Raw genomic sequence first — 21,503 nt, forward strand, 5'->3', positions numbered from 1 at the left:
TGGTAGAGTGACTTTTATGTGTCCACACATGGGTGACAGGGTTATGCTCCTGTTGGCGATATTTTGGTTTTCTAGATTATTGTAAACTGCTCAGAGAAGCAGGAGAACAATGATAAGACCTCAGGCTAGGGATGGTATGTTTCTTCACTGTAACTTTTTCTGTATGACTTACAACTTGCACTTTTACAACCAGTGAATCATGTACATGCTCATTCATAGATGAGTTCACTGTGTGCTTCACTGACTGTTTCCTTGGGCTACAAGAAAGAAAACAGAAACAATTCATCGGTGATATGAAAACTTTTTGCATATGTATAAATGATACATAAAAAGACAACCCTGACAAAATTCTCTGCTTCCTGTGTGTGTGAAAGACATATATTGTCTAAGATAGTACCAGCTCCTATCTCCAGAAAACGCCCCCTGAGGTGACGGGAGAGCAGCCGCTCATGCGTGCCACCCTCTATTCATTGCTATGGGAGTTCCGAAAATAGCCGAGTGCTGGCCTAGTGATTTAAGGCAGTCCCATAGCGGTGAACAGAGAACAAGCTGTGCATGCGTGGTTTGCTCTCCTTTAGGGCTCATTGATCGGCCATTCCGCAATTTGCGGTCCCTAATGCACAGGCAACATCCGTGTGGATTCCACAGACGGATCCAGATGCGTTCGACTTGAATGCGTCCACGGTCCGGCCGCACTGCAAAAAAGTAGTGCATGCACTACTTTTTTGCTGTGGGGAGGCAGAGACAGAAACAGAGTACTTCCGTGGGGTTCTGTGCCTCCGTTCCGCAGTGGACCTTCCAGATTACGGACCCATTCACGGCTGGGTGCATGAGCCCTTGGGAGGGAAGGGGGGAAGAGGCTCAGTTCTGAAGATATGAGTCCAGAGTTGGGACACACACCTATCTGACATTGATGACATATCCTTGCGATATGTCACCAGTGTCCCAGATGGTGGGAATACCCCTTTAATAATAATTCCCTGTAGGACTACTTTTCAGTATGTACATCCATACAAGCTCTATTAGGTTCCTAATACTCCAAGGGAATGCCTTAAAGGGGATTTCCAGGCTTTTAATATTGATGACCTGTCCTCAGGATAGGTCAATATCAGATCAGCTGTATAAAGAGAGGGTGCGTGCCATCTCCTGTCTCTCTTCCTGCTTGCTGCTGCTATGTCTATGGCTTGTGCGTGCCCTCTCTACATACAGCTGATCTGATATTGAGACCTATCCTGAGGATACTGTAGGTCATTATTAGTAAAAGTCTGGAAAACCCCTTAAACAGCCTTTGCAATATGGCCATATTAATCTGTTCCTGTTGATATTTACACCACCTGTAAGCAAGATATACTCTAATTTATTGTAAATATGATGCATCCAATGACCTGTGGCACAAAGGAAACCTATTTAGAAGACATTTTATTGTACAAAGTAGATAACTCTTCTTTGGCTGGAGGCATTTATTAAAGGGATTGTCCTACGAAAAATATTCTATAATTTTTAAACAAGCTCCTGGATCTGAATACTTTTGTAACTGCATGTAATTAAAAATTTAGCATAGCCACTGAATTATTCTATAAAATGTATCTGTAGAGCGCCACCTGCTGTTTGTTTTTCTTATTTCTTTGTCCTGCTCACTGAGAAGGCCGCACATGCTCAGTTTCATCCTTCAACTGCCTCCTGAGTTGTGATAGGGAGAGCATGGACACGTCCCCTTAGCTGCAGCAGAAAAGACACTCCCTTTGAGCCGTCAGCTTGATATAAATCTAGCAGAGCAATGAATGTGGAGATCTCTGGACTGCAGTATAGGAATACATGCAGACTGATTTTCGTTTCCATACTGAGCCTAATGAGGATTCTATCCTCTAAGTGTGAGATCCTATATAGCAGGGGTACTCAACTGGCGGAATTGGATGCGGAACAAAACTATCATATGTCTGTTCTGTGGCTTGGGTTGCCACCCGGCCAGTAGTTCACCAGCAAGGCTGGTATTTTAGTTCCCTTGCCGGTGCCAGTATTTTCCTGTAAAGACTGTTAGGCTACTTTCACACTTGCGGCAGGACGGATCTGACAGGCTGTTCACCCTGTCAGATCCGTCCTGCCGCTATTTCGCCGGACCGCCACTCCCCATTGACTATAGCGGGAGTGGAGCTACAGCGCAGCATGGCAGTGCACGGCGTGAGGCCGCCAGACGAAAAAGTCAGACATGTAGTACTTTTAGTCTGGCGGCCTCTCACCGTAGCTCTGCCCCCATCCCCATTATAGTCGATGGGCACAGAGCAGCAGCACGGTGAAGTAGTGGCAAGATGGATCTGACGGGGTGAGCAGCCTGTCGGATCCGTCCTGCTGCAAGTGTGAAAGTACCCTTACTAATGAGTGCTTCCATCATGGAACGCCCATTAGTACAGCCTTTACCTCCACCACCACTTGTGCTAGTAAAAAAATAAATAAAATTACGGTACCTCCACCTCCATTTGCTCACGCTGTGGAGAACACTCCCTGCTGACTAGAAGCTCAGGACAGGACCTACAAGACGTCATCACGTTGGAGAACCGGTCCTGAGCTTGCAGTCAGCAGCGAATGTTCACCGCAGCCAGGTGAATGCTAATATTTTTTTTTTGCAAAAGCAGAGAAGGGGGGCACTAATAGGGGCATTACTCTTAACTGGGGGCACTAATGGAGACATTATTCTTACTAGGGGCATTATTCTTACTGGGGCACTAATGTGGCCATTACTAATTCTGGGACTTACCCGGGGTGCTCCACTATAACGTCAGAGCGCCCCACGCGCATGGATCACATGATTGCATGGCATCTTTACTGTTGGCGTTCAGCTCGGACCTTCACCTGACTGCAGACCCAGGTATGTGGACCTTTAATAAAACTAGTTGAGTACCCCTGCTATATAGCACTTATTAAAAGGGTCTACAGCCCCATATATGGAGTGCAAAAAAATATCCTTCTAGGATCACTAGAGGATTTACCCCATTATCCATACACTACGTGCAGAATTATTAGGCAAATGAGTATTTTGACCACATCATCCTCTTTATGCATGTTGTCTTACTCCAAGCTGTATAGGCTCGAAAGCCTACTACCAATTAAGCATATTAGGTGATGTGCATCTCTGTAATGAGAAGGGGTGTGGTCTAATGACATCAACACCCTATATCAGGTGTGCATAATTATTAGGCAACTTCCTTTCCTTTGGCAAAATGGGTCAAAAGAAGGACTTGACAGGCTCAGAAAAGTCAAAAATAGTGAGATATCTAGCAGAGGGATGCAGCACTCTTAAAATTGCAAAGCTTCTGAAGCGTGATCATCGAACAATCAAGCGTTTCATTCAAAATAGTCAACAGGGTCGCAAGAAGCGTGTGGAAAAACCAAGGCGCAAAATAACTGCCCATGAACTGAGAAAAGTCAAGCGTGCAGCTGCCAAGATGCCACTTGCCACCAGTTTGGCCATATTTCAGAGCTGCAACATCACTGGAGTGCCCAAAAGCACAAGGTGTGCAATACTCAGAGACATGGCCAAGGTAAGAAAGGCTGAAAGACGACCACCACTGAACAAGACACACAAGCTGAAACGTCAAGACTGGGCCAAGAAATATCTCAAGACTGATTTTTCTAAGGTTTTATGGACTGATGAAATGAGAGTGAGTCTTGATGGGCCAGATGGATGGGCCCGTGGCTGGATTGGTAAAGGGCAGAGAGCTCCAGTCCGACTCAGACGCCAGCAAGGTGGAGGTGGAGTACTGGTTTGGGCTGGTATCATCAAAGATGAGCTTGTGGGGCCTTTTCGGGTTGAGGATGGAGTCAAGCTCAACTCCCAGTCCTACTGCCAGTTTCTGGAAGACACCTTCTTCAAGCAGTGGTACAGGAAGAAGTGTGCATCCTTCAAGAAAAACATGATTTTCATGCAGGACAATGCTCCATCACACGCGTCCAAGTACTCCACAGCGTGGCTGGCAAGAAAGGGTATAAAAGAAGAAAATCTAATGACATGGCCTCCTTGTTCACCTGATCTGAACCCCATTGAGAACCTGTGGTCCATCATCAAATGTGAGATTTACAAGGAGGGAAAACAGTACACCTCTCTGAACAGTGTCTGGGAGGCTGTGGTTGCTGCTGCACGCAATGTTGATGGTGAACAGATCAAAACACTGACAGAATCCATTGATGGCAGGCTTTTGAGTGTCCTTGCAAAGAAAGGTGGCTATATTGGTCACTGATTTGTTTTTGTTTTGTTTTTGAATGTCAGAAATGTATATTTGTGAATGTTGAGATGTTATATTGGTTTCACTGGTAAAAATAAATAATTGAAATGGGTATATATTTGTTTTTTGTTAAGTTGCCTAATAATTATGCACAGTAATAGTCCCCTGCACACACAGATATCCCCCTAAAATAGCTAAAACTAAAAACAAACTAAAAACTACTTCCAAAAATATTCAGCTTTGATATTAATGAGTTTTTTGGGTTCATTGAGAACATGGTTGTTGTTCAATAATAAAATTAATCCTCAAAAATACAACTTGCCTAATAATTCTGCACTCCCTGTATACTCCTAAATAAAGGAGTCTTTGTGGTAGGGTGTTACTAGGAACCAGCATATAATAGTCTGTAAAAATCCAGTTCACCTTATCAGCCTATTCATGTGGAGATTTATTATTTTTAATATTATCAAATAAAGTGTTTTTAACGTACTTTAGTTAGGCAGTAAACAACATTATTTGAGCAGTACGTCTACAAGATTATTATATTTAAGTGAACGAGTCTCTAACCCTTTTAAGAAAACTAAAACAGAAGCAAACAAACCAGCATCTTAACAGGCTGGAATCAAACATTCAGTGTTCGATGAGATTTTAGCTCCAGCTTTTTTTTGTTGCACTCTTTTGAGCCAAAGTCAGTAGTGAATCTACTAGGTGGAGCATGTACAAATGCTTCCTTTATATTTCCCATCACTTTCGAATCCACTTATTCTCTGATAAGACTAATCTAGGTTTTGATGCCAGCATGGCATTTCTTGAAAGAAAGAACTTAAAGCCCTTTGGCACTGCTCGGTGATTTCTGATAGGTCTCATGCCCACAACCTTATTATAAATTTGTGTAATGTGGTGGGGGTACACCCCACCATCCTGTGATGATGCAAGATGGCAGTTGACATATTTTCGGCTTTACTATAGAAGAATGGCCCCATATACTTTAATACATGTTGTAGTATTTTGTGATGTGTTGGTATCCCTCTCTCTCTCTTCTTGAGTATCCAAATGTGCCTGGCACAGCGCTAAGGAGGTTTGGTAGAGAGCAGGAATAGTGATTTTTTTTTTCCCTGTCAGCACAAAAACTTACAGGCATAAAACGCTGTATTCACTATCTGGATGGAGGTTAGGCTGTGGAGTGGATCAGGTCCGGTTTCCCGTCAAGCCGGTGTGTTTGTGGAGTCTGTGGCCACACGTAAGTGATGCTGAGTCTGGATCTACAGTAGACAGTGTCTAGGGGTGCCTTCCTACAAAGCTTTTGAGGTTATTGGCTATAGAGGGGAGTCCAAGACTTATATGCACTTCTTATATAAACATTGCTGAGCCAACTGTACAGAGAGAGAATTTAGCCGCTTCACTTGGCAAGGAGCACAGGAGAGCTGTCATCTGTCTATATCCTGTTGTAACACTGTTGACGTGAACTTGGTCTCTCATTCTGTGAGAAGTTCTTCAGTTGTTCTTCGTTGGTTGTAGTTCCAGCTGGCCTTGCCAAGATCAGCAATATTCTTGCATTGTAACAGACTATTTCAGCATCTCACTGCTTTTATCTAAACAACCTGCAAAGTTCACATATAACAGTTTGACAAATTCCATATGGTATAGATAAGTTACCCTATTAAAGTTTCCATAACCATTTCCATGTGAAGCTGCTTTTTGTCCAGACTCTACATACACTACAGAATTCCAGTCTTGATTGCAGGGATGGTGGATGAGGAAGAAGAGTTGTTGAGAGACGCAAGGTCAAAGACGACCGTCACCTCTTCCTACATGTCTGTTTCAGTAACTACTTGCATTCCCCCCATGTAATAACAATTCTGAAGTATCTTTACTTATGACTCTAGGTTGTGCCTTTACTGTATTTCTTCTACTAGAAGTTTGTGAATAAAGGATTATATAAGTCTTACCAGTTGGGTGTGGGTCCCTGACAGCACTGATTGGACAGTGTCAGACTGTGCAGGGACCCCTCCCCAAACTGGTAACACCCAGATGGACCTTTATTCATAAACTTCTAGCAGGAATAATGGAGCAATGGCACAGCACAAAGTCCCAAGAATAGATGCTTCAGAATTGTTATTACATGGGGAATGCAAGTAGTTACTAACAGACATGTCAGGAGAGGTGACAGGATCTTTTAAACATATCCTTGTCTTCATATGTGGACAACACTGATAGGAATACATTTATAAAAGCCATAATATGTATAAAAGGTTAAAAGTATGGAAACATACTGATCCCCCTACCCCACCTCAGTCCTAGAATATTGTCTATAATATGTAAGTTAGGCTACATGCAAAACGGACATGTGATGTACATTTTTTTTAATGGCCATCACACATCTTTTTTAAGACCAATGGTAGGCTAAGGGGTTATTCACACAGCTGTTTTTTTGACTGTCCGTGAAAAACGGACGTAAAAAAAAATAGAACATGTTCTATCTTGTCGATTTTTAACTGACAGACTGCCCCCATACAATTGATTGGGTCCATTTTTAACGTCCATTTCTCAAAAAGGCATGAGTGAAATAAATGTCCGTTAAAAATGTCAGTTTTCAATGGATGTTTTTTTCACGGTCGTGTTCATGTAGCTTTAGTATATTAGCACTTCAAATCTCTCCTTTAAAAACTGTGAACAGGATTCCCCTGTTCATGGGTCACATCACTGTGTTCCGGTGGTCACATCAATATCACCCCACTGTTATAACGGTTTGACTGGCATGTCAGTATAGTCTTAAATAAAACAGCGCTACAAAGTGTTAGAATGTTTAACAATCAACTTTTCTATATGATTCAATCAGGATTCACATCGATGAATCTAATGAAACCAAACTTATTACCATGGGAAAACTCTTCTTTCAATAATACCTCAAAGAAACTTAGGGGGGGGGGGGGGGGGGTCGAGATTTCATAATTGTTCCCTAGCACTATATTAGATGTGTAGCTGTGTTACCAAGCATCTTATACTTCGTTAATTAGTTTGCTGTAATAATGGTTCTGGGGGTCCCCTAACCAGGTGCTGAGGATCTATACAAATCAACTTGGGGAACACTGCCATATATTGGAGTATAGATTTGCTTTTGGTATGTTAAGAGCTCCAAAAATCGATAGGAATAATACCTCACCAAAGAATGTGTATATGAGAAACTTACTTGAGCTTTTGGTTGGCGGTGTACTGGCATATACCTCCACTTTATAGACATACTGAGGCAAACTTTGCTCAGCTGACTGCATAATAATAATAATAATAATAAAAAAATTTAAAAAAGTATACCACACTATTCCATACAGCTAAGAAAATGTAAGGCAATTCATAATGGCCCACTCTTTGGCATATGAAGAGTGAATAGAGGCCTTTGGATACATTTACTGTACGTCACACTGAAGAATTTCAAGAATCAGTTCATATAACCTTATTTTAATGACTGGAGAACTACGATGATCTACCATTATAATTTGATGGCACTATTAGATATCAAGATGTAAAGGTTTTCACCATTTATTCAGCTCCACAAATGAAACTAAAATTCTGAAAGCGCAGTGCTTGATGGGAACCTTTGATAGTTCGGCAAAATGCAACATGTTTTTCTAGCAATTTTTATTATATGTCTGTGATACGTAAGAAATAAATATATAAACACTGAGTTGTAGAAACAGTTTTATTGGTGTGGGCACATTATTGATTCAAGGTAAAGGAGTTACAAACATTCCCAATTTGTTAGGGACAATTACTATTTGGTCCAACATCTTCAGCTCTATACTCTTAAACTGTAAAAAAAAAAAAAATACATAAAACTGAACGAAAACGAATACCAGTGTCCTGAATTTGGTCTCAATACAAATCCAATGTCTGAATCCTTTAGAGACACTGCACATTATCACTGAGCAGGACAGAAAATCAGAGAATATCTGGCTCAAAGATGTTGTCAAGATTCAGTTTAACAAGTGGTTACAATTAGGACATGATGGATCTGACAATCTACATCAGGGGTGTTGGTAGACTGAGGATGACTGCGAAACCACTGGACACTAACAGAAGAGGGGGTTATATAATAAGGTAATTGCAGGTACCAAAAGACCCAGGGCATAATTCCCTTGGGCCAGGTACTAACAATGCCACATACCTATCCACTCCAAGCACTCAGCACCCTGCAACATGGGGGGCGATGGGATGAGAGAGGAGGCTCCCCTCCCTCTCTATAACTACAAAGACTCTGATCAGCAGTGAGTTATCTCCGACCCCAGGTGTTAGAGCATTATATATCTAGCATATGCCATGGTGGTGCAGGCACAGCTCCTGAGCCTGTGCCATCACAGCACTAGTATGATGCTGAGTATTAACGCACTAGCAGCAACATAGTAGTACAATGCTGAGAGGGAAGGGGTTCCAACAATTAAATTGAGATTTTAATGGGAGATTGTGAATGTAGATCTGGCCTATATTACAGACTGTACCTCAGGATCACTACAATATAATTAAATGTATGTAAATGTATTTAGACATGACTTTACCCTTTATATGGATCACTTTTATACAGTTTTGTAAAAAGTGTTGTAAAATTGGACACAAAGACATTTATTAGCGCAGTCTAGGCTGCTGATGCAGGAAGAGCCCATGAGGAGAGTGTGATTATAGTCACTATTCTGTAGTAAAACACATAGTGGGGAACTGCAACCAAGTTAGTGACTACCGTGAAGTTCAGTTTGTATTCTTTTTGCACTGGACCCTGTCATCTTAAATCACTGCACCAATTATAGCGCTTATCAGGTTTTATATGACAGTAAACCAATATGGCACTGTAAACCACCTGTTTGAGGACACTTTGTAATAACTTTATTGCCAGAGCTGTAATAATAAAATAGTGTCTGTTCCAGAGGTCAGCACTCCAATTGCCAGTGAGTACCATGGAGATGGCTGGCCGAGTAATAATTTCAACTTTATTCAAATTGCCAGGATGCCGTTGAAGTTGTAAACTGTGGCGGGGCTCCGTGGCCTGCTGTTCATCCTGGAAGACACAGGCCTGAAGAGGACATGTCTCCAGCATAGCCAGGTGCAACAATGTCAATTCTCATGCCTGCAGTGTCCTCCTGACCCGTCCAGCCTCACCCTACCTTCTTGTCCTAGGAACTGCAGTTTTTAAAGAGCCTCTAACTAAAGGGAGTAAGAGATTAGCCAGGTTTAAAGCCTCGCACTATGGCTACATTCACATGACCATATGTGTTTTGCAGTCTGCAAAACTCTGATCTGCAAAAAATACGGATGACGTCCTTTTGGCATCCGTATTGCATCCGTTTTGTTTGCGGATCCATTGTAACAATGCCTATACTTGTCCGCAAAACGGACAAGAACAGAACATGCTTTATATTTTTTGTGGGGCTACGGAACGGACATACATACAGATATGGACAAAACATAGTGTGCTGTCTGCATTTTTTGCGGACCCATTAAGATTAATAAGTCCTCCTCCAATCCGCAAAAAAAAACGGAACGGACACGGAAACAAAATACGTTTGTGTAAATGTAGCCTAAAGCTGTACTGTTGAACAGCATGTGCATGGTGGACAGGCAATCAGGTAATGTTGCATGTCTGTCAGTAGGATGGGGCAGTGCCAAAGTGGGGAATGTGGCAGGATGAAATAATGGGGGGTATTAAGCAGTACCAGCAGGATCAGGAGTGTGGGTGCGTCTTGGGTACTGTCAGCAAGAGGCACTTTGCTTGGAGACACTATTACATTCAGGGGCACCACCAATGTTGAGAGCACTATGTGGAACTCCGCTTTGGCACAATAAGTTTGGGCAGCACTATGTGGCTATTTTTAATGTTGGAGGCACTATGGGAACACACTTATTTTGCGGGGGTCACTATTTGAACTATTACTGCTACAACACTCTTGTTGGCACACTTATTTTAGGGAACACTATGTAGGCACTTACTATTGGATGCATGCTTCTAGGCAACATGGGAATAGGTACCCCAAAAATAATGCAGCCACACTCATAGTGTGGCACTAACTGTATGGTCATATTATTTTTGAGGTGACTATAGTTATCCACTATTATTTATGCAGTACTGCATTTGGGGGCACTCAGCTGGCACAGTATTAGGTGTAGCAGCAGGATAAAACTGTTAGGACACCAGCATGGGAAGTTTGTGTTGAGATGGTGGGGAGGGTGATGGAAATGAGAGGAGCCAAAGATGTCTGTACAGCAAACTCTACAAAGATGAGCTGTGGCTGTAAGAAGTGTCATTGGGGTCTGGGCTGAATGGAGATGATGAGGAAAGATGAGGAAAAAGGGCAACTCCAAAAGACATCACCTGTCCTATCTGGCCTATCCTCTGAATACTGCCTTTTCCAGTGCATCTTTTTCATTCATGTATTCCAGGAATGAAGGATAGTGTGTGCAGTCATACAGGCCACAGGTACGAACATATTCGAGAAAATCTGGAGCACCTGGAACGATGACATTGTCTGCGAGAACGACTGAGCCCTTTCTAAGCAGGTTGCACTTCTGCAGAGAGATGAAAACAAACGGTAGTGAAATCACCTGTAGCATTAAAGCATCCAGTCTTAAAATTAAACAACAGCTCACCTTGTTTCCAATCTGGTCCTAAATAGCGAGGCTAGCAGTATGTAATTATATTTTGCATTGGAGCCAAGAAATTCCAAATTATCGTTCCAGAATCATTAAAGCGGTTGTCTACCTTATATTAAGTGATGGCATATCCTAAGGATGTGCCATCACTAGCTAATCAGTGAAGGTCTAACAACCCAAACCCCTCAGCTGTTCGCCAATAGCTCTGGTGCCAGAAGCGGACAGCTCCGTCTTACATGTAGTCAACGGATTTCTTCACTACAGCACTTCTCCCATTGACTTGAATGGGAGGAGTGCTGTAGTAATAGAGCTGTGTAGTTCAGTGCTGACATCCAGCCATCACTTAATAAAAAACATTTAAGGAAATTTTCACATCTAGGAGATTTTTTGCCAAAATCTCTGTGACTGAGAATCTCCTCTATACATCTCAATGAGGTTATTTGGTCAACATTTGCAAGGATATGTATTAAACCTGTTCAGATGAATGGAACATTGAGAAATTTCGGCAACAAAGGAGGCAGATTTACTACTGAAAATGCACCAGAATTCTAGCAAAATTTGTCCGAAAAAAAACCTGGTGTGACGTCTTGCACCACATTTATTAATTGTTCTAGACGCTTTTAATGCGTCGTCCGACAAGGGGCTGTGGTTTGGTGAAAAGGGTTTGTGGCTTTAAAGCAAAATGGACTCAACATGGGCAAGATTAATGTGGGATCTGTTGGGACCTCTTTATTGTTTTTGTTTTCTGTTATGTACTTTATGTATGTTTTCTCTCTGAAAAATGTACTTTGATATGTTTCACACTGTGATATTATGCCGTGATGGGCATACATGTACTGTATTATGCAAAGTACTCAATAAAAAACTATTGAACATTAAAGCAAAATGGACAAGAGATGTACTGTTTATCTGGATAAATAAGAGCACTTATTAGATATGTAAGGATTTTGGCCAGGGACTATATGCAGGCACTTTAGGGTGCATTCACACGACCGTATAAATGGATCCACATCCGTTAATTTCTACATTAACTAATTTCTACATTAACTACAATTTAACAGTACATTCAGAATTTATTTTATATACACTGCTCAAAAAAATAAAGGGAACACAAAAATAACACATCCTAGATCTGAGTTAATTAAATATTCTTCTGAAATACTTTGTTCTTTACATAGTTGAATGTGCTGACAACAAAATCACACAAAAATAAAAAAATGGAAATCAAATTTTTCAACCCATGGAGGTCTGGATTTGGAGTCACACTCAAAATTAAAGTGGAAAAACACACTCCAGGCTGATCCAACTTTGATGTAATGTCCTTAAAACAAGTCAAAATGAGGCTCAGTTGTGTGTGTGGCCTCCACGTGCCTGTATGACCTCCCTACAACGCCTGTGCATGCTCCTGATGAGGTGGCGGACGGTCTCCTGAGGGATCTCCTCCCAGACCTGGACTAAAGCATCTGCCAACTTCTGGACAGTCTGTGGTGCAACGTGACATTGGTGGATAGAGCGAGACATGATGTCCCAGATGTGCTCAATTGGATTCAGGTCTGGGGAACGGGCGGGCCAGTCCATAGCATCAATGCCTTCGTCTTGCAGGAACTGCTGACACACTCCAGCCACATGAGGTCTAGCATTGTCTTGCATTAGGAGGAACCCAGGGCCAACCACACCAGCATATGGTCTCACAAGGGGTCTGAGGATCTCATCTCGGTACCTAATGGCAGTCAGGCTACCTCTGGCGAGCACATGGTGGGCTGTGCGGCCCTCCAAAGAAATGGCACCTCACACCATTACTGGAAAAACTATGCTTTCCCTTAGTGCTGGATGCGGTGTTTTTTTCACAAAATAATAACTACTGATGTCCTGAGGACTAATATACACCTGTTTAATCCAGCACCTATTCCAAGTTACCTAATACTTAACTTTTATTTGTATGTTAGTAAAACAGATTGCTACCTTAACTAAATCTTGAAATTCCAGTGCGTTACAGTCCTCAATTGTCTATTAGGATACTATAGTATTATACAGCATCCCCTTACTGAGTGTGGGGTACAGGTCGCTCCTAATCACCACTGATGCAGCTGGGTGCGCGCTGCCAGCATGCTCTACATTCAGTGTGCGATTCCCCTTATGCAGTTTGGGGCTGTAAGCTGCACTGTATTAAAACTGAAGCCTCACGCTGCCCCCCGACATGTTTCGCCGTTACCGGCGTCTTCAGGGGTTAGGGCCCTAACCCCTGAAGACGCCGGTAACGGCGAAACATGTCGGGGGGCAGCGTGAGGCTTCAGTTTTAATACAGTGCAGCTTACAGCCCCAAACTGCATAAGGGGAATCGCACACTGAATGTAGAGCATGCTGGCAGCGCGCAGCCAGCTGCATCAGTGGTGATTAGGAGCGACCTGTACCCCACACTCAGTAAGGGGATGCTGTATAATACTATAGTATCCTAATAGACAATTGAGGACTGTAACGCACTGGAATTTTAAGATTTAGTTAAGGTAGCAATCTGTCACACCCTTACTGACCCAATGCCAAACCGGTCATGCTGGAGGATGTTGCAGGCAGCAGAACGTTCTCCACGGCGTCTCCAGACTCTGTCACGTCTGTCACATGTGCTCAGTGTGAACCTGCTTTCATCTGTGAAGAGCACAGGGCGCCAGTGGCGAATTTGCCAATCGTGGTGTTCTCTGGCAAATGCCAAACGTCCTGCACGGTGTTGGGCTGTAAGCACAACCCCCACCTGTGGACATCGGGCCCTCATATCACCCTCATGGAGTCTGTTTCTGATCGTTTGAGCAGACACATGCACATTTGTGGCCTGCTGGAGGTCATTTTGCAGGGCTCTGGCAGTGCTCCTCCTGTTCCTCCTTGCACAAAGGCGGAGGTAGCGTTCCTGCTGCTGGGTTGTTGCCCTCCTACGGCCTCCTCCACTTCTCCTGATGTACTGGCCTGTCTCCTGGTAGTGCCTCCATGCTCTGGACACTACGCTGACAGACACAGCAAACCTTCTTGCCACAGCTCGCATTGATGTGCCATCCTGGATAAGCTGCACTACCTGAGCCACTTGTGTGGGTTGTAGACTCCGTCTCATGCTACCACTAGCGTGAAAGCACCGCCAGCATTCAAAAGTGACCAAAACATCAGCCAGGAAGCATAGGAACTGAGAAGTGATCTGTGGTCACCACCTGCAGAACCACTTCTTTATTGGGGGTGTCTTGCTAATTGCCTATAATTTCCACCTGTTGTCTATCCCATTTGCACAACAGCATGTGAAATTGATTGTCACTCAGTGTTGCTTCCTAAGTGGACAGTTTGATTTCACAGAAGTGTGATTGACTTGGAGTTACATTGTGTTGTTTAAGTGTTCCCTTTATTTTTTTGAGCAGTGTACTTAGACCGACTTCATGCACAGATTTTACACCATATTTATATTGGTACTAGCAGTAACATAAATAGGAACCCATTCGCTCAACAAGGAGCAGAAAAAAACAAAAGTACGCTGCAATGCTACTTATTTATTAAAAACATACATACAACAATCTAAATAAAAAGCTAGCTACGCATTTCAGGCTACATTCACATTAGTGTTTTAAATTCCGCTATTGAGATCCGTCATAGGATCTCAATAGCGGAAGAAAATGCTTCAGTTTTGTCCCCATTCATTGACAAAACTGAACTGTACGAAACGGAATGCACCAGAATGCATTCCGTTCCGTTTGGTTGCGCTCCCATCGCAGACGGAATAATGCTGCAAGTAGCTTTTTTCTTTTTTTTTTTACCATCTGTGTTTTTATTATTTGGATAGCTAAAGAAGTCAACAATCATTTCACATCAAAGTACAAACATTTCCCTTACGGGTTCATGAATAACAATGAATGACATGACATATTCAAGATACAGTACCTAACTAGTATTACATCATACTGAGATACAAGTAGCTTTTTTCTGTCCACAATGTGGTGCAGAGCAAGACGGATCCGTCCTGGCACACAATTTAAGTCAATGGGGACAGATCCGTTTTCTCTGACACAATAGAAAACTGATCCGTCCCCCATTGACTTTCATTGGTGTTTAGACCGTCATGGCTATATAAGAGATAACACAACTGGATCCGTTCATGAAGGATGCATGCGGTTGTATTATGGCAACGGAAGCGTTTTTGCAGATCCATGACGCTAATGTGAAAGTAGCCTCAGTGGCTGAAGAATCAGAAGGAAATGCGCACACATAAATAGAGCTAACCACAGCAGGCAGCAATTAAGCTAATCTTCTGAATACAAAAAACATCCAAAACACATGGAGTGGACACAAGCAGATTGAAAAAAAAAAAAAAGAAACATGATTTGGTGTAGTCAGAACATGATTTGGTATAATACAATTCACATATACGTAGAGATATCCACAGATGTACACGTGTATAAAGTAATGATTTTAAGTTAATACTAATGTATAAAAAATATGCTATATATCCATACAAGGCCATAGATATTTACATAAAGTGCATTCTAAAGTGCAACCTGCATAAAGTGACTCTAATATATATATATATATATATATATATATATATATATATATATATATATATATATATATATATATATACCACCACAAGTGGAGTTTGATGTCAGAAAAGGAGATCAGATAAATCACCCAGTGAAATCTATTCTTACACAGAAAGCAGGGATAGGCTGCCTACAAAGGAGAGAAAGAATATACGTGTGCAAATGTATATATAAACTCAGTTTTCAGTTCAAAAGTCAGTTTTCAGGTTATTTCTTTATTAGTTCAATAGTCTCATTTAGACCACCGGGAGATAAGGTATTTCATTGGATTATCCAGAATGATTCTCTATCTTTTGATTCTAGATGGAGTGGATTCAGAGATATGTTCAAGAAGGATTAAATGCAGGCACTCTGGATCGTGATTGTGCGCCTGGGAGAAGTCTCAGGACACACTATGTGTGAACAGGCCCTTTCTAATATTATAACGGTGTTTATTCAGCCTGGTTCTCATAGGCGGGATAGCGTGACTAATGTATTGGATAGTACATGTACATGACAGTAAATAAATGACAAAACTGCTCCCACAATTTAAATGACTGAGGAAAATGTGTCCACGCCATCTGAGATACTATTACAGCAGATGCACGATGGACTGCGACACTTGTAACATCCTATAGGTCCACCTGCAGGTGGAAAGGATGAATTACATGTAGATCTTAATGCAGAAGAAGCCAAAGGGCCCTTCAAGTTTTGTGATCTCCTGAATATAATTCCAGGCGTATTGGGTAACATATTGTTTTAGGACTGGATCCTCAAGTAGAATGGGTCCGTATTTACATAGTATGCCCATAATTTCTTTATGTGCTATGTTGAAAGTGGTCAAACATCTACACTGAAACTCAGACAATGGACCTGGACTCTTTCTGGGCATTGGCTCTATCAAATGCAGAATGAACAATGCTTTTGGGGTAACCCTTGTCCAGGAAGCTCCTCTTAATGAACGACGACTGTTGATGAAAATCTGAATCACGAGAACAGTTATGGCGGATTCTCCGGTACGGGCCATATGAGACATTCAAGGGGTAAAGTGTCCACCACTGTACTGGATGTAACTATTGACATCTACACGGGTAATAATATCACAGGAGGATCCCAGCCAAAATTAGAAATTCAACATGGTGTAGATGTAGTATATCTACAATTGTACCAAGAAGAGGGCATCCTTACCCGAGGATTAAGATTACGTTGCGAGGCTCTTTTCCCAGATTATCTCACTTTCACAACTGAATGAATATACACACCTGTTCCATTGGTATGATTGAGAGACTTACCACCAAATGGTCGCATCTAGCACATACCCATCTAACTCTCTGCATAGAAATAAGAGATTCTCTTTTGCCATTTGAGAATTCTATTGAATTTAAGAGACTTAACCAATCTGTCTCTAATAGATAAAAAAAAAAAATAATAGAGACTGATTTGATGTATAATAAAGCCACTAAATTTCAGAGGGAAAAACATGATTACTTGCTTAACCACCTCAGCCCCCAGGGCTTAAACACCCCGAAAGACCAGGCCACTTTTTACACTTCTGACCTACACTACTTTCACCGTTTATTGCTCCGTCATGCAACTTACCACCCAAATGAATTTTACCTCCTTTTCTTCTCACTAATAGAGCTTTCATTTGGTGGTATTTCATTGCTGCTGACATTTTTACTTTTTTTGTTATTAATCGAAATTTAACGATTTTTTTGCAAAAAAATGACATTTTTCACTTTCAGTTGTAAAATTTTGCAAAAAAAACGAGATCCATATATAAATTTTGCTCTAAATTTATTGTTCTACATGTCTTTGATAAAAAAAATGGTTTGGGTAAAAGTTATAGCGTTTACAAACGATGGTACAAAAATGTGAATTTCCGCTTTTTGAAGCAGCTCTGACTTTCTGAGCACCTGTCATGTTTCCTGAGGTTCTACAATGCCCAGACAGTACAAACACCCCACAAATGACCCCATTTCGGAAAGTACACACCCTAAGGTATTCGCTGATGGGCATAGTGAGTTCATAGAACATTTTATTTTTTGTCACAAGTTAGCGGAAAATGATGATTTATTTTTTTTTTCTTACAAAGTCTCATATTCCACTAACTTGTGACAAAAAATAAAAAGTTCTATGAACTCACTATGCCCATCACGAAATACCTTGGGGTCTCTTCTTTCCAAAATGGGGTCACTTGTGGGGTAGTTATACTGCCCTGGCATTCTAGGGGCCCAAATGTGTGGTAAGGAGTTTGAAATCAAATTCTGTAAAAAATGACCAGTGAAATCCGAAAGGTGCTCTTTGGAATATGGGCCCCTTTGCCCACCTAGGCTGCAAAAAAGTGTCACACATCTGGTATCTCTGTATTCAGGAGAAGTTGAGGAATGTGTTTTGGGGTGTCTTTTTACATATACCCATGCTGGGTGAGATAAATATCTTGGTCAAATGCCAACTTTGTATAAAAAAAATGGGAAAAGTTGTCTTTTGCCAAGATATTTCTCTCACCCAGCATGGGTATATGTAAAATGACACCCCAAAAGACATTCCCCAACTTCTCCTGAGTACGGAGATACCAGATGTGTGACACTTTTTTGCAGCCAAAGGGGCCCATATGCCAAAGAGCACCTTTCGGATTTCACTGGTCATTTTTTACAGAATTTGATTTCAAACTCCTTACCACACATTTGGGCCCCTAGAATGCCAGGGCAGTATAACTACCCCACAAGTGACCCCATTTTGGAAAGAAGACACCCCAAGGTATTCGCTGATGGGCATAGTGAGTTCATGGAAGTTTTTATTTTTTGTCACAAGTTAGTGGAATATGAGACTTTGTAAGAAAAAAAAATTTTTTTTAAAAAAATCATCATTTTCCACTAACTTGTGACAAAAAATAAAAAATTCTAGGAACTCGCCATGCCCCTCACGGAATACCTTAGGGTGTCTTCTTTCCAAAATGGGGTCACTTGTGGGGTAGTTATACTGCCCTGGCATTTTCCAGGGGCCCTAATGTGTGGTAAGTAGGTAAATGACCTGTGAAATCCAAAAGGTGCTCTTTGGAATGTGGGCCCCTTTGCCCACCTAGGCTGCAAAAAAGTGCCACACATGTGGTATCTCCGTACTCGGGAGAAGTTGGGGAATGTGTTTTGGGGTGTCATTTTACATATACCCATGCTGGGTGAGATAAATATCTTGGTCAAATGCCAACTTTGTATAAAAAAATGGGAAAAGTTGTCTTTTGCCAAGATATTTCTCTCACCCAGCATGGGTATATGTAAAATGACACCCCAAAACACATTCCCCACCTTCTCCTGAGTACGGCGATACCAGATGTGTGACACTTTTTTGCAGCCTAAATGCGCAAAGGGGCCCACATTCCTTTTATGAGGGCATTTTTAGACATTTGGATCCCAGACTTCTTTTCACGCTTTAGGGCCCCTAGAATGCCAGGGCAGTATAAATACCCCACATGTGACCCCATTTTGGAAAGAAGACACCCCAAGGTATTCAATGAGGGGCATGGCGAGTTCATAGAATTTTTTTTTTTTTGGCACAAGTTAGCGGAAATTGATTTTATTTATTTTTTTTCTCACAAAGTCTCCCTTTCCGCTAACTTGGGACAAAAATTTCAATCTTTCATGGACTCAATATGCCCCTCACGGAATACCTGGGGGTGTCTTCTTTCCGAAATGGGGTCACATGTGGGGTATTTATACTGCCCTGGCATTCTAGGGGCCCTAAAGCGTGAGAAGAAGTCTGGAATATAAATGTCTAAAAAATTTTACGCATTTGGATTCCGTGAGGGGTATGGTGAGTTCATGTGAGATTAAATTTTTTGACGCAAGTTAGTGGAATATGAGACTTTGTAAGAAAAAAAAAAAATTTCCGCTAACTTGGGCCAAAAAAATGTCTGAATGGAGCCTTACAGAGGGGTGATCAATGACAGGGGGGGTGATCAATGACAGGGGTGTGATCAATGACAGGGGGGTGATCAAAGACAGGGGGGTGATCAGAGAGTCTATATGGGGTGATCACCAGTCATTGATCACGCCCCTGTAAGGCTCCATTCAGACGTCCGTGTGCGTTTTGCGGATCCGATCCATCTATCAGTGGATCCGTAAAAATCATGCGGACGTCTGAATGGAGCTTTACAGAGGGGTGATCAATGACAGGGGGGTGATCAATGACAGGGGGGTGATCAGGGAGTCTATATGGGGTGATCACCACAGTCATTGATCATGCCCCTGTAAGGCTCCATTCAGACGTCCGTGTGTGTTTTGCGGATCCGATCCATCTATCAGTGGATCCGTAAAAATCATGCGGACGTCTGAATGGAGCTTTACAGGGGTGTGATCAATGACAGGGGGGTAATCAATGACAGGGGGGTGATCAGGGAGTCTATATGGGGTGATCAGGGGTGATCAAGGGTGAATAAGGGGTTAATAAGTGACGGGGGGGGGGGTGTAGTGTAGTGTAGTGTGGTGCTTGGTGCAACATATTACTGAGCTACCTGTGTCCTCTGGTGGTCGATCCAAACAAAGGGGACCACCAGAGGACCAGGTAGCAGGTATATTAGACGCTGTTATCAAAACAGCGTCTAATATACCTGTTAGGGGTTAAAAAAAAATCACATCTCCAGCCTGCCAGCGAACGATCGCCACTGGCAGGCTGGAGATCCACTTTCTTACCTTCCGTTCCTGTGAGCGCGTGCGCCTGTGTGCGCGCGTTCACAGGAAATCTCGGCCATCGCGAGAGGACGCGCCGGCGCGTCCACTCGGAATCAATCAACCACCTCCAGGACGTGTCTGTGCGTACAGCGGTCCGGAAGTGGTTAAAGGGAACCGGTCACCTCTACTATGCTACCCTCACTGAGCGTTTCTAAATGTTCATTGTGTTACCTTAAACATATAAATTACACTTTTAATTTCATTTGCTGACGAATTCAATAAGTATTATGCATTTTTGTAATTCCCGCCTTTTATGCAAATTAACATAAGAGAGTCATATCTTACTTGTGTGAACAGAGAAGAGTCATATCTTCAAGCTCTGACTCATCTCAGGTTAATTTGCATATGTATCAAATCGTTTTTTTCACACAATAAAAGCACACAGAGCTATGGGGACTGGGTATTGCGGATGTGCTAGCGGCCATCTAGCAACCCATGTCCTCCGCTCTATACCCAAAATCCAGGTGACAGGTTCCCTTTAATAACATACACCACTGGCCTGAGAGAAATATCGCCACCAAGGAGCCAGATGCTCATTCCGAATTGCCTCCGAAATCTACTCCCACAGCACCATCGAGGCCCATGCTTAAATGTACTAATGGTGGCGCTAGACTCCTCCACAGGTTTGGAGCAAGGCATTCCTCCAATGGATCTAGAACTATAGTCAACATATAGACATAGAATCCATCCACGAGACGAACCGAGATCTTCGGTTTTGTCTCAAGGTACTACCTCTTTGGGCCCCACTAAACATAAGAGTCTACCCATGAGGACTGAGCATTAGATTTTACCTATAAGGACTGACAGCCCACAAATTGATACCACCAATCATTGGAATAGTACTTTGTCCGTCCATGGGAGCCCTAGCATACCATAAACCTGTAAGGAATTAATCCCACCGGGGACACCATTGGAGATACCCTTGCCCATTGGTCCCTCTCGAACCACAACTGGACATTCGCGACCAATCATTACTATACCATCTATTGATTCTAGTGGTATAGTGGACTTACTTTTTTCAGATGATTCTATTAACATCACAGTACATGAGAACACTTGTTTCGGATATTGATTGTACCATTGTAGATATAACAAATTCTGGATCCACAGTCAGTGACTCTCAGTTTGATTTAGGTAATCTAATTGCTCCCCCCCCCCCCCAATTATTACAAAACCAATGGCTGCTTGTATAGCAGGAATTCAACCGTGTCCACAGTGGATGATGTATCTTCGTGCATATCCGCTTTGTCTAATACTAGCAGCTCATCTTCATTGGTTTTTGCAGCTGTGCCCCCAACCAATGCAATATCAGCTGTACCACTCCCACCTGTGTACCCACAGTTCTGCCCTCTCTTCATCCCTGTGACCTCCAGTACTCT

The 21,503-nt window shown here is 42.3% G+C and overlaps 1 protein-coding gene across 2 annotated transcripts in view; it reads right to left on the bottom strand.

Moving 5' to 3' along the window:
* Positions 1-10,362: 10,362 nt before the first annotated feature.
* COMT (catechol-O-methyltransferase) overlaps positions 10,363-21,503 on the bottom strand; it is a 150,353-nt gene continuing 139,212 nt past the window's right edge. For both annotated transcript variants that reach the window (XM_040416324.1, XM_040416323.1), the window contains exon 5: positions 10,363-10,766. In XM_040416324.1, coding sequence (XP_040272258.1) covers positions 10,587-10,766 — 180 coding nt within the window. In that variant the 3' untranslated portion in view covers positions 10,363-10,586. The remainder of the gene's footprint in view (positions 10,767-21,503) is intronic.

This window comes from Bufo bufo, chromosome 2 (genome assembly GCF_905171765.1).
Source record: "Bufo bufo chromosome 2, aBufBuf1.1, whole genome shotgun sequence".
NCBI classification, from domain to species: Eukaryota; Metazoa; Chordata; class Amphibia; order Anura; family Bufonidae; genus Bufo; species Bufo bufo.